The sequence below is a fragment of the Gymnodraco acuticeps genome, unplaced genomic scaffold, assembly GCF_902827175.1.
Source record: "Gymnodraco acuticeps unplaced genomic scaffold, fGymAcu1.1, whole genome shotgun sequence".
Classification (NCBI taxonomy): Eukaryota; Metazoa; Chordata; class Actinopteri; order Perciformes; family Bathydraconidae; genus Gymnodraco; species Gymnodraco acuticeps.
In genome coordinates this window covers 2,454,117-2,467,461 of record NW_022990440.1, presented here as the reverse complement: position 1 = coordinate 2,467,461, position 13,345 = coordinate 2,454,117, and the positions used below count along the sequence as shown (strand labels likewise).

The 13,345-nt window shown below is 41.9% G+C and overlaps 1 protein-coding gene across 1 annotated transcript in view; it reads left to right on the top strand.

Moving 5' to 3' along the window:
* The window catches only part of prodhb (proline dehydrogenase (oxidase) 1b), a 62,374-nt gene extending 51,284 nt beyond the window's left edge, over positions 1 to 11,090 (top strand). The window contains 4 exon segments of the mRNA XM_034225233.1: positions 1,147 to 1,172; positions 5,185 to 5,258; positions 5,358 to 5,437; positions 10,834 to 11,090. Of these exon segments, the coding sequence (XP_034081124.1) occupies positions 1,147 to 1,172; positions 5,185 to 5,258; positions 5,358 to 5,437; positions 10,834 to 11,090 (437 nt within the window).
* Positions 11,091 to 13,345: the final 2,255 nt, after the last annotated feature.

Here is a 13,345-nt window from a genome sequence, read left to right as displayed (position 1 = left end):
TTTTGAACGTGTCTGAGAGCTCATGAGGCTGAAGGATCGGTTTATGTTGCATCTGTTAGAAGTTTAGGAATTAGGTGCGTCAATACGGTGGAATGGGACTAAAAATCATCCCGGGACTCTCGACCGGCCCACTTCGGTACCGCTAGTAAATTGTCAACGGGGGGAGTGGGGGATGTCAGGGGCGGCGGGTGCTGTAGATAGTAAATGTAAATATGTAAATATTTGTGTCACTGCATCCTGGTAAAATACAAATATAATGCAATGTCTGTGTCTTTGACATTAGCGCTGCTAGCAGGGTCGGCGTCATGGGGGGTCATTCGCGGGCCATGCCCCCCCCAAATGAGTCATTGTGCCCCCCCAACGCAGGGTGGGCAAGCCTTATTGCCGCTTTACCGTTTTTTTTTTTAATCATATAAGTTAAAACGTTTCCACCAAAAGTTTTTTGTGTGAAATACATCAGAAATAAAGAATACACATTTGTATTCTTTATTTATTCTTTATATGAAACACAGCCTGAGGTGTGCTCACTGCTGCTCTCTGATTGGTGTGTTGCTTGACCAATGACCCCGACTTTTGTTTTGTTATCATTACGTGGCTGTGTGTTTAGATGAAAGCCCAGTGGCGATCTGTCCATCTGTTACACTGATTATACAGTAAAGCCATCGAAAATAATATGATATACAGTACAGTACAAGTACATGGGTCTCTGTGTTTCATTCAAGCTCGGCTCTCTGTGTGTGGCACGAGCGCATTTTGTCAGTGCGCGAGCAGTAACGTGGAATATTGTTGTTAGCATCTGGTTAGCTAGCTATGCTAACGGATATAAAGAGCTGTTTCTACACCAAGGTGGAGGAGAGTCCTCTCCTGTCAGACTGAGAGGATCTTATGATCATTATAGTTAGCCTATTAAAGAATAAGAGAATAAATGAAAAACGGGTATGAAATACTATAGGACAATAACACAAGAATACCATTTAAAAGGGGAGTGATTAGTAAAATATCCATAAAGAAAAAGTAAATCTGTTTACAGTTCTGTTTCATATGGATGTTGAGAGATGTATCCCTAGATCTCTTCATTTTGCTCTCAAAGTGCACCAGATTGATGCTTTTAACTTCAATATTTTAAAAATAATCTTCCCGGGGGAGCATGCCTCCAGACCCTCCTAGAGGAGGTTAGGTCCACCCCCCACCTAAAACATGTTCACATGGATAGGATACTAAATACATTTGCACACTTTTCATATGGTGGCCTATGTCCATATGTTTCTGTTTTGGTGATCGTGCCACAACCCTGCATGCACAGGTCATAGGTGTGCTATAAAATAGCACTACACCCCTGCAATGTGTGTGAGAGACAATAGCTTTACAGCATGTTTTTTTTAATTGAAGTTGCGTTGGTGTTTGTGTGTTGGTTGTTGACGGCAGTGTGTGCCCCCCCTTGGTAAATGATTGCCCCCCCATTTGATTTGTTCTAGAGCCGACCCTGGCTGCTAGCCACCTGTGCCCTGTACTACGAAGCCAGTTCAACAGACCCTGGATATGTTTGAGTAACAAACTAACTAACAATAACAAACTAACAAACGAGATCTCGCTAAGCGGTCCTACGACGCTGGTTATCAACTCGGTAAATCAAGCCAGGGTTTCTCTCTCCAGCTGAGAGCGCGTTCCCGTCTAAGACATGAGTGGATCTGACTTTAATTACATTTGACTCGAGTGTTTCGTCAACATAATGTGTTGCTTAAAATAATACTTCTGCATACAGTATGTGTGACACTGTGAGTGTTGCACGGCCAGATACGGCAGATAAGGAGATATATGATATATTATGATATTATATGATCGATGATCTGATTGATGATGTAATATGAATGATAAGTGCGACACGTCGGCGTCTTCTCTGCATACGGCAGTTTAAACTGTATTTCCTTTATCCTGTAATATGACTTGAGAGATTTAAACTCTGCACACTGAGCTCTGATCGGTCAGCAGGCGGTGCTTTCACTGAGTTGATCTCTTTTCTATAGACGCCGGAGGCGGGCAGCGTCAGGTAAAAAAAGTTATTTAGCCTTCCCAAACCTGAGCCTCACGCCCACTTCGGTACCGGCCCATCGGGATTCGTCCCGATGGCCAGTCCGCGACTGCACCCAGCCCACGGAAACTGTCAACGGGGGGAGCCTCGCTGCGGGGAAACGGTGGACCTAGTGTCCCGATCGGAGTGGGAATAATAATAATAATAATCCGTGCATTTTATCCATTAATTTCCCCAACATTGTGGTGAAAAAAACCACACGTTTAATCCATGTTGGTGTACTACAACTACAAAAAGCATCGGTTTGTTTTCTCATCAGGAAATGCAGACCGGCTCAAACAAACGATTTGTAATCATCATCCTCACGATCATTTAATGTATCATATGTTCGCCGAATTGACATGAAAGCACTAATACAGTTTCATCCACTTGAGTTTACAACTACAAAAATAATGGATTTGTTTTTATATCACATCCTACGGGAGGAAATTCAGCAGCTCTCACTACCGATTTGTAATCCTAATGTAATCATCATCTTCACCACGATCATTTATGTTTATGTTCGCCGAATTGACATGAAAGCACTGACAAATATGAATATACTGTAGTCAACTTCATTACAACGTTATTAACGTGCCTAAACTCAGTAATTCACCATTTCTACGCATGACAACACACTTTGTCCGTGTTTGGCTCTCTCGCCGCACAGTGAAGCGTTCCCGCATTGACGTCACTTCCGGCTTCCCCCAAAACTTAAAAATGAGTCGAAGGAATTTCCCCGCGATGTTCGAAATTATTGATATTTAACGGAACGGTATCGCTTTTCCTTTTTTAAACTGACGGTTTGAGATTACTAGTAGCCCAATATTTCATTGCACAACAGTTGTTGGGATGCTGTCACAGGCTCTTTAACAATTGTATGTTTTGAGCTGTACTGTACTGTACCCAATATACAAGCTGTTAATAAACTTTTCAATCAATCAATCAATCAGTTCTGGGTTAAACATCTCCGCAACTTCATTGCACTCAGCACACACTTTAAACGAGCTATATCTGTTGCTCGCAGTGTCAATACGGTGACAGTTAACATCACGGCCGAGTTGTTCAGATATACCTCATTCACACCAACAGTGTTTCAGGGCCGGTTCGGAGCTGGAGCTTGAAAAGCACCGGGTTTTCCTCTTCACACCGCAGCGGAGCAGCCTCTTAGCTCCGGAATCCGGTTCGTTTCAACACCAAAAAATGGTCCGGCCAGAGCAAAAGCACCACATACGTCACGCTTACGTCGAGGCGGGGGCAGAGACAGATCAACTCCTGAACAACAACAAAAAGCCCGCGTTTTATCCAGTTTGTACACAACGATGGAGAAACTTAACAAGAGTTTCAGTGTTTCTGCCATAGACTGTATATATAAAGGTTTCTGCTCATGGTGAAGCAACGTGTCTGCGTGTTAAGGTGGAACCTGAGCATTCACGTTGATCACCTCTCATTATAACTCATTATAAATCTATAAAACTATACATATTAAACTTTACTTCACGTGTTCATTTGAGAACAGCTGTTACATACCTGGGTGAAGGTTACAGTTCATTGAAATGAAAGATACAACGTTACTCCACACTCATGGTTCAGTCCACCTTAAGAAATAAGACAGACATCGGAAGCAGTTGTGTTTTAAAAAAACCTTTATTGACACGAGTACACTTTTTTATAAGAATATAACTAAACCACAGAAATTACTCCGGAAAAGCTGCAGATAGAGCCATAAGAAATTAATGCAACTGATTTCATCCGCGCGGTTTGGCTTTATGAAGCAGGCACGCAAACGGTTACGTCATGACGCAAACGATGACGCAACGACGCATTACCAGTCGGACTCTGGGCGGTGTGAAAAGAGCCAGAGCTAAACCGAAGAACTGGTTCTGAACCTGAAAAGCTCTAGCACGGAGCTTGAACCGGAGTTGCGTTGGTGTGAATGAGGTATTAGATATTCGGACAGTGTCTCAGCATCAAGGTCTGGCGAGAATTTGGTTGCAAAAACACTCACCAACTTCGTACGGATCGCTTTTATATTCCCTTGTGCAGCAGTGCCAACAATAGGCTTAGGCATCCTCCGTTCAGGTTTCCCAACAAGCTGTTTAGATCAGGCAGACTGGCCCTAGGCCCTATTCCTCCGACCTCGGCCCTGTTTCACAACTTGACTCCATACCTGCGAATTTACCGCAGTTCCTCCAGGGCTCACACAGGCACTCACGGTCCCTGACGCAGCAACCGGGTCAACACAGTTGGGATGTACATCAGTAGAAGAGCCGGGGGGGCTCGCATCCTTCACCGATACCGCACCATCCTGGCCATCACCCTGAGCGCTCCCACAGGCAGTTTCAGCGTCACTTGGTACAGCCAGTCCTCCACCATGACTCGGCTCCAACTGGCGTTCTACGGCAGCAACTCTGCTGTCCATGGTCGCAGCCACAGCACGCAGGTCCTCACCGATATCTGCCTGAACTTCCACTACGTGTCTTAATGCGCAAACCTCGCTGTGCAGTCGCTCCATCTTGCTCAGCAGGTTGGACACATCCAGGTTGTTAAAGGTAACAGGCGGCAGCTCATCCAGGTACAGTAGTGGGAGACAAAAGGGGGGATGTTTTCACCGCACTCATTTAGCACTTTTAGGCAGCTTTTGATATTGTTTGCATCCTTCTGGTTGCCTTTAAAGGCCACACACCGCTGCTTGGTTTCAGGACAGAGTTCAAACAACGTCTTTTTAGAAGTCTCGATCCATTCGGAATCAAAGGTGTTAGAGGTTACAAGGACTAGCTCGTCCTGGGTCATAGTTTTAATTTTAACCACCAGGAAGTTGAGTAACTCATCCTCTACAATAACTAGGCCGTCAACAGTCTTGTATATTGTAGGTTTTAGTCGAGGCCGGTGGTTTGAATCGGGAGCTACCGAGCCACGACACACACCATCAGCCATCTTGTATTATTATTGTTGTTGTGATATTCAACAAATCATTAACTTTTCTCATATTTTGCAGCATTTTAGTTTTTGTAGAAAACAGGTTCTTACAAACAAAAGTAGATATATAAAGATAAATGATCTTTCATGTGTTCATTTTTATTTGTCCAGGTGCCTGGACTACATGCTGGTGGTAGATTGCACTCAACAGAAATGCCAACGTTATGGTAGCTGCCCATAATGAGGACACGGTAAAACACACCTTGAGGAGGTACGGCTGAACAATCCACTTCAAAATATTTTTGTATACAGCGTTGCATGTGAACGAAGAAGTTATTTTTAAGTCTCTCTGTGTCTCTGCCTCATTCAGAATGAATGAGCTGGGTCTCTCACCGACAGAGAACAAGGTGTACTTCGGTCAACTCCTGGGCATGTGCGATCAGATCACGAGTGTTTTATCCCAATCGGAAGAATGTCCATGCCGGCACTAGAGTGCTTACCACTGGGTGAGAAATACATGCACGAATACTCTCTCTCTCACAAAGCCAACAATAACCAGGCCCTGTATTTCCTGCTCTACTTAAAGCTCTTTCACACCAAACATTCATCAAAGAACTAGTTGCGATTGAGCCGACTGTTGTGCCACCTCACGTTGCATCCATCTTGGCCAAAAAGTCACATTTGAACCAAATTTGAACACTCAGCAAAAACCACAGTAAACAGCCAACTATCACCTCATTCTGCCACTGCCTGAGAGAAATTAACTCTCCATGACAACAGGGGGCTGTAGTCTGTATTTGTCATTCGAAAATAGAATCCGAAAAACCTAAGACTGTAGATATACAAGCCGTTGTTACTATACATGCATTACAAAACAACAACATTTTATTTGTATCTATTAGCTTCATCACTTAGCTTCATTATAGATGATTTTGAATGATTAGATGAAATGAAGATGAAGAGTGAACTTTGTGTGCCCTCTTGACACTCTTTTCTGTTTTGTTTATTTTCCTCACGTTTTTTCTTCCTTTTCACTGATTGGCTTACGCTGAACAGCCAATCAGAGTGATTTATCTTGCAGACAAGAGGAAAAGTGCTGACACTGCGGGACCTTCGCAAAAACGGACAGACTTTTGGTGTGTCAAGGCCTTTTAGGATGATGTTAGTGTTTTAAATTCAGCCTCTGCAGGATGTGTGTCCACAGCCCTCCTCTGTAACTCTCCCCGCTGTGTCTCTACGAGAGCTCGGACTGCATGCAGTGCACATGGAGTCAGTCTGCAGCCCATAGCGTAACATATGAACTGAGCAACCCGGTATCACGGCAAGACGTGAACATGTGACGATTTACCATGCTGGGAGATGTGAAGATGTCACGATTTCGTCACCCTTCAAACGTGACAGTTACACGGTATTGTTAAACCATGTTAACCAGTGGGGAAATACCCGGAAATGCCAAGCAAATGCTACCCTGACGGTCGGTTGTTATTGTCAATATTAATATAATAATGATTTATTTGTTAATAGTCACACTCGATTACGCCGATTTTCTTGTTGCCCCATTAATGTATTAAATCGATGTTAATCCATGCGTGTGGATGTGGAATTAACGGACGTGACGTTGTGCGATTGCGTTGCCAGGCAACAGCTTCGGTTCATGTTAATTTACAAACGCTTCAACTACAACCGTAGTTATATTAAAAAACTTCTTTAAGGTTTAAATTAAGCCTTATTAGTTTGTCTGTTTTGCACATCCTCCTATTAATATCTAATAATAAAATAATAAAATAAAATAACGTGCTTTAACCACCAGGTGTCCCTTTCTATCAACTGTGCACCGTTATGGTGTAAATACAGCCTATCTACCAATTGTATCAAATATGAAAGTCAACCGATTTAGTGTTGATACTGCAAGGAGACGTATTGTGTGAAACTAAATGTAAGATGTTGTTTAATTGCTTATATATTTATGATCCAAGTCACGTTTTCAGTTTTGGCGGCAGTTCTCCTGTTTGTCTAGAAGTCTTCTCAGCAGGGCTCTATAAATAGAGAACTACGGCAGATATGTAATATTTAATGCGTCTGAACTGTGTATTACACATGGTGTAGTCCAAACGATAGCTGGGGATTCTGGGTAGTGTAGTGTCTTCTGCCATCCTTTACTCCGAAAAAATATTTGTTTCTCCGAATCGAAGGGGAAAAATACAAAAGCATTGCACACAATTTAAACCAATCAATGTTGTGTAATTAACAAGGATAATCTGGTGTTTTTTAGTCGATGAGTAGTGCAGATATCACTGTAAAATCAATCGACAGTAAGGAGAATACTTACTTCCGGGTGTACAATTCTCCATTATCCAATGAGAATGGACGCTCACATTGCCTTTAAGGGCAGCCGACACAAACGAATGCCGTGCTTCCATGAGCGTCAAATCCCGCCGCAGATGGGAATACATTGCAATCAGTTAAAAGCTATTTGCGTCCCTTTATGACGCTGAAGGAGCCTAGGAGCGTCACAACTGCACGCCACGGACACTGACCAAACGTCGCTCCTGGACGATTATGGAGTGAGAGTGTGTTGAATTCAGAGCTGATTGGCTGTAAGTACGTGTGCCGCGAAAAGTGTGGTGTGTGAAGAGGAGGAGAGAGACGCGTCCTAAAACCAGGAAGTAAGCTGCGCATGGCTTCCCTCGACAAAAAAGCAATGATATTTCTCCATGGGATTTTAGAAAATAGCTCAAAATAAGATCTGTGGGAAACGTACCTGTTAGATAAATGCTCGTTTTGTTCAGCCGGATAATATCCACATGTCTACCCTACTTTTATCATTTTCTAATCATAAATCTATGTATTAGATTTATGATAGACTTTTGAAACTACAAGAAGATAAGGAGGACTTTTACAAAAAAGTAATAGAGATTTTTGTCCAGAAGGATAGGCAAATGGACTTCATCTTCAAGTCAAGGTAATACCGCAATTTTATTGAAAATGAGATCTTACTAAGAGAGAACAATTCAATATTTAAATGATAAAATTACATTTTTTGGGTATCCTTTTGTTGAACTGTCTGTTTCAAATTAATCGAAGCATCAGACAAAAAAAGCTTTTGAAAATAATATTATATTTTGATTTAGGTCAAAATATAATATTTGTAAACCTGAAGAGCCAGTGCCTCACCAGCCATGAACCTCACTGCAGAAGCTTATATATAGACATCTACGTTTTTTGTGCCCCACCACTTTTGTACATATAAAAACGCCACTGTACATACATAAAGACACCAAATTCATTATCCGTACTGACCTGAATCACGAGACCTTTGAAACTGTATGATTTGAAATTATTTTTGAACGGGCTAAATCAGTATTAGTCGGCACAATCTACAGACCGCCAGAACAGAGTGGCTTTTATGATACACTGGATGGGTGTTTGGCTGGAGTTGGGGATGTAGAAACAATTCTTATTGGAGACTGGAACACGGATATGCAACGAAAAGATGCACCCGTCTTCAAGTCCTTCAGTAGGTTTTGTGATCTGCACGGCTTCAGCCAGCTAATCACCCAACCCACCCGGGTATGTGAAACAACACAAACTACCATTGATCTCATTCTGACCTCTGACAGGTCCGGGATCTCCAGTAAAGGGGTTTTAGCATGCGGGTTAAGCGATCATTATATGATATTCTGTACCCGCAAAAAGCTAAAACAAAAGGCCGGCTGTCACAAAACAGTCACATCTAGAGACCTCAAAACCTACTCTCGCGAGGCCTTTAACCTAGAACTGGAGAGCCTGGACTGGTCAGATGAGCTCAGTGGTACACTGGTTGAAGAAACATGGCTTGGTTTCAAAACCAAATTCTCAACATTACTAAACGACATGACCCCCCTAAGAACCACCAGGGTAAAAAATCGCGCTGAGCCGTGGATGCACTCCGAAATATTGACCGCTATGAAAATCAGAGACAAAAAATGCTCTGAGTTTCGTAAAAGTCAGTCAAAGCTTACCAAAAGCTTGAGCAGTGACCAAGCCCACGTGACTGAACTCAAACTGCAAAGAAACAGACTAAGAAATGACGTAAACTCCATGATCAAAACTGCAAAAAAGAATTTCATCAATAACAAAACTGAGGAAAACAAAAATAAACCCGTGAACTTTGGAAATTACTCAATAATCAACTAGGCTGCAGTAAAAAACTTAAAACCAGATTTTCAAACAAAAACATAAAGACAGATAACATGCTCATCACAGACAAGCTGGATGTGGCCAATTACTTAAACATTTTCTTCACAAACATAGCCACAACACTGGTGAATAAACTACCCTCCCACTCAGGGCTTTTTGGGGTAGAACACCTAAGGATTAACTACATCATCGTTGTTATCGTTTTAATGCCATTGAAGACCAGTTTAGACCAGACAAAGACGAAGGTAAGCCATGTTAGCGTTGTGGGCTACCTAGCGCCACTTGTTTTGATGTACGTTTTTGTTGATAACGTCGCAAGTTTGTATCTTTCAGTGTTGAGGTGGGCACCGTTAGATTCTGTGTCTTTACGATCATAAACGTTGTGTTGGATGTGCAGCTAGGATAAGTAATAAGGGAGCTAGGAGTGATTTTCGGTGCAGTAATAGGTTAGCATTTTTCGCTCGGGGCTAATTCAGAGGCTCACTGTTAGCATTGTGTTTGTTTTTTGAAAAAATGAAAAAGATCAGTCAAATGAGTTTTTCCCCGTTATATGGATATAATTATAAAAAATAAAAATATTCATAGTTTATTAAATATTAAGGTTCCTTCGACGTTGTTTCCTGCAAATGACGCGATGTCGGCCCCGGAACCGGGTCCGTGGGGCTTAAGAGTTATTAACTAATTTAATAAAAATCACAGTTGTATTACACACAATGCACTGTTTTTTGAGAACAAAAATTCGTAAACTTTATTTAATACAAAATGTACGGTACAAGATTTACATCATACAGCCCATGTAGTATAATATTTTACAAATGATGAATTACAGCAAACATGTGCAATACTGTATATTCATTATTACAGCTCCGTGGGCTCCGTAAGGCAATATGGGTCCGTTGTTATTGTGCATCCATGGGTATAGGTAACACTCATGTAGTGCTGAACACGTAACATGAACATGCCGGGCGGCGCGGCCCCGTGCGTTTGATGCGCGTTCATAATGCAGAGGAAAATAACTCTCAGAATAACGTTATTAGCACATTTTACAACTTGAGGACCGAATATTTTCAATAAGGGCTATACAAATGTTCATACAGGGTAGTTTATTTAGTTTAAAAAAATATATCCAACGATTTACAGACCACTCTTTCCCAATGTAAGTCAATGGGAAAAAGTGTTTCCGGGCCCAGCAACCTATACGGAAGTGTAGTACCGCCGTTTGGCCACAACAAATATTTTCCTCAGAGTCCGACGCACTTCCTGGGGGCTTGGCCTCACCTCGCGGAGGGGGCCTCATCTTGCAGATGGTGCTTCATTTTGCGGAGGGAGCCTCATCTGAAGCGCAAATGCGGCGCACCTACAGTAAGCGCGCCACAGTTTCGCCGCTGCGAGGCTCCATTAGCACCCGCCCCCCGTTGACGCTCGCGACACAGAGGGCCTCATCATATAACTTTGCGTGGGGCCACAAGTTGGCCAGTCATGATGTGTTCTCTGGATACTGTCAAAAAGAACCTGTGAAAACGGTGTTACCAAATACTCAATTGTCAATCACATTCTAACAATCTCTCTGAAAATATATTTACTTTACCTTTGTCATCTTTATACATATGTCACAAAGCCTATTTGTGTCTTCTGTTTCCCTCCCATCACATCCACTTTGATCCCAGGCCAGGCAGGCTTCCCCGTCTATAAGTACGTCCCCTATGGGCCGGTGAGCGAGGTGATGCCCTACCTGTCTCGGAGAGCCCAGGAGAACCGGGGCTTCATGAAGGGAGCCCAGAAGGAGCGGGATCTGCTGTGGAAGGAGCTGAAACGAAGACTAGCCTCCGGGGAGCTTCTCTACAGACCGGCATACAAACACAGAAGAACAGACAATGAGTGTGTCAATGTGTCCAGCACTTTTGTTTTCATCTTCTCTAGTTGACGGCTCCTGCTGGGGCTGTCTGTTCTGTCTCTCCCTCCCGGCTCTCCCTGGATCTCCTGTTCTACCCTGTCCTAAAGTCTCATGCTGATGGACTTTTTCAGCATGTCACTCTCTTATTTTGTCTTAGCCTCGTTGTTTTTCTCCATTCGTCACTGATGTTACCCACCTTCACCCCATGTTCTCTCTATTTATTTTCCTTATCTGCCCTGCACCCATAAGCATTCCTCATTTTGTCTTTTCCCGTTGTCGGAAGAGCTCTGGTATCCATCAAGTGGGCATCTTTACTGCTCCAAAAGGACTCCCTAAAATGTCAGCGAGACAAGGGCGGGCATTTGTTTTTATCACCCTATTCATCTCAAAGGGGGACAACAATAATAAAAATAACAAGCTTGATTTAAATGGTAGTAAAGGAAACATCAATTTTACTATTTTTTTTATACTCGTGGACAGCCGCGCAGTTCCTGCAGGGAGACTTCTCTGCACTGCTTATTTGCGTGCTGCGTTAGAGCTCGTATTGCTCATTTGAAAATTATGCTTTTTAATTAATTAATGACAAAGTGTAAACGGATCCTCTGAGCACAGTGCGCTTCTCACTGCTTTTGTTATTGTATTTACTGGTGGAAGCCATATTCTTGGTTACTGAGGTGTTACATGCAGTGTTCAGAATTCAGTGAGGGAGAATTATTTTATTACAAAGGCCTGCAAGTCTGGCAGGTTATTTTTTCATGACACAACATACTGGGAACAATACGTTTGGGAGCTGCTTTTTATTCTTCTCCAATGGATTAACACTGCAGTTTTTTATCTTTCAAAATGTGAATATGTTTAAAGCATATTTCTTCTTGGTTTTACATGTCTCACTTTATTTAACCTGTGAAATGGCCCAATGAATAAATATGAACTGTAATGAATAACCCAAATCTAAATTTCATTTTTTGTCAAAAGGGGGACTGGGTGTTATTGACTACAGTGGCTGTGAGCTATTTGCACAGCTTGGTTGTTTTGGGTTTTAATTCTGTGACATTGTCCACTTGGTTATTGATACACAATTAGTATTTGAGTCAGGGGGTAACCAAGCTTCATGATAATTATGGCCTTGTCATTTTATGAGAACAGTCAGTGCTCTATAGACCATCATTTAATTACCCATGATGCCACGCTCAATACAGATCACAGAAATTGGATTCATTAATCATTACACAGAAGAAACTGTAGTGGCTGTTAAGTTTTACTGAGGCAAAGCGCCACAGAGCTGTCACTGCCGCTGTATTCTATCGGTTCAATTAAGAATCAAGTCGACTTTTGATGTAAGATATGCCTTTGGGTATACACTTCCCAACAAACTCGATCTAACAGGGCACTGGTGCTCTCCTGGTTAGCTACATTTGCAAAAAACACTAAGAAGGACACATTGTACTGGATTCAACATCAGTTCCAAGTTGAACTTGAAAGCTCAGCATATTTTCTTTGGGTCTTATCAACACAATGCCCTGCTTTAAAGCAAACAGGGATGTAATAGAGTCAGTTGGAGCTAATTTACTTTACTTATTAAATGTTGACAATTTATTATGCGAGATGTAAAGGATGGCATTGGCATTCTTGAAAGGGTTTGGCTGCCTTTTGGCTTCCGATGCTTTCAATGTTTTAATGTTATTATCTTTTTTTTTTATCTTTCCACTCAACATATTTGACACATTCTAGCAGAGGGATCCCTCCTTTGTTTCTTCCATATTTTTCAGAATCATTTTAGGGTTGCTTTGGGGAGTTTTGCCTTGCGAGGGGATAAGGACAAAAGCGAGGGTTATAAGACAAAAGTGATATTTCTAATATTGGGCAATATGAATAATAATTGATTGATTGATTTAAAAGCACCTCTTAACATGCTGTGATAGGCCCTGATTTGAAAACATACATTTTTTTCCCAGTCAAGAACTGTGAGAATATATTGCTTTTCTGTAGCACAATGAATGTATTTGCTTGCTGCTGAGTTCAAACGTTAATCAGCATTTTATTTCCAAAAGATGAATTGACAGAAAGGAGTGCTATGGTTTTGAGCCTCCCAGGAGTATTGTGTATTATATCGACTGACAGCAAACTGAGAGATTACTGGCTCACAGTGTACAAAACACTGGGCCTATACTCATTTAATACAAGAGCTGTAATCATACCCTTAGACATTAGATGATGGTAAAATGTTCACTCCTGGAGTGCTGAGAGAGACTTTAGAAATCATTTTTGCAATATTTAGTGCAAAG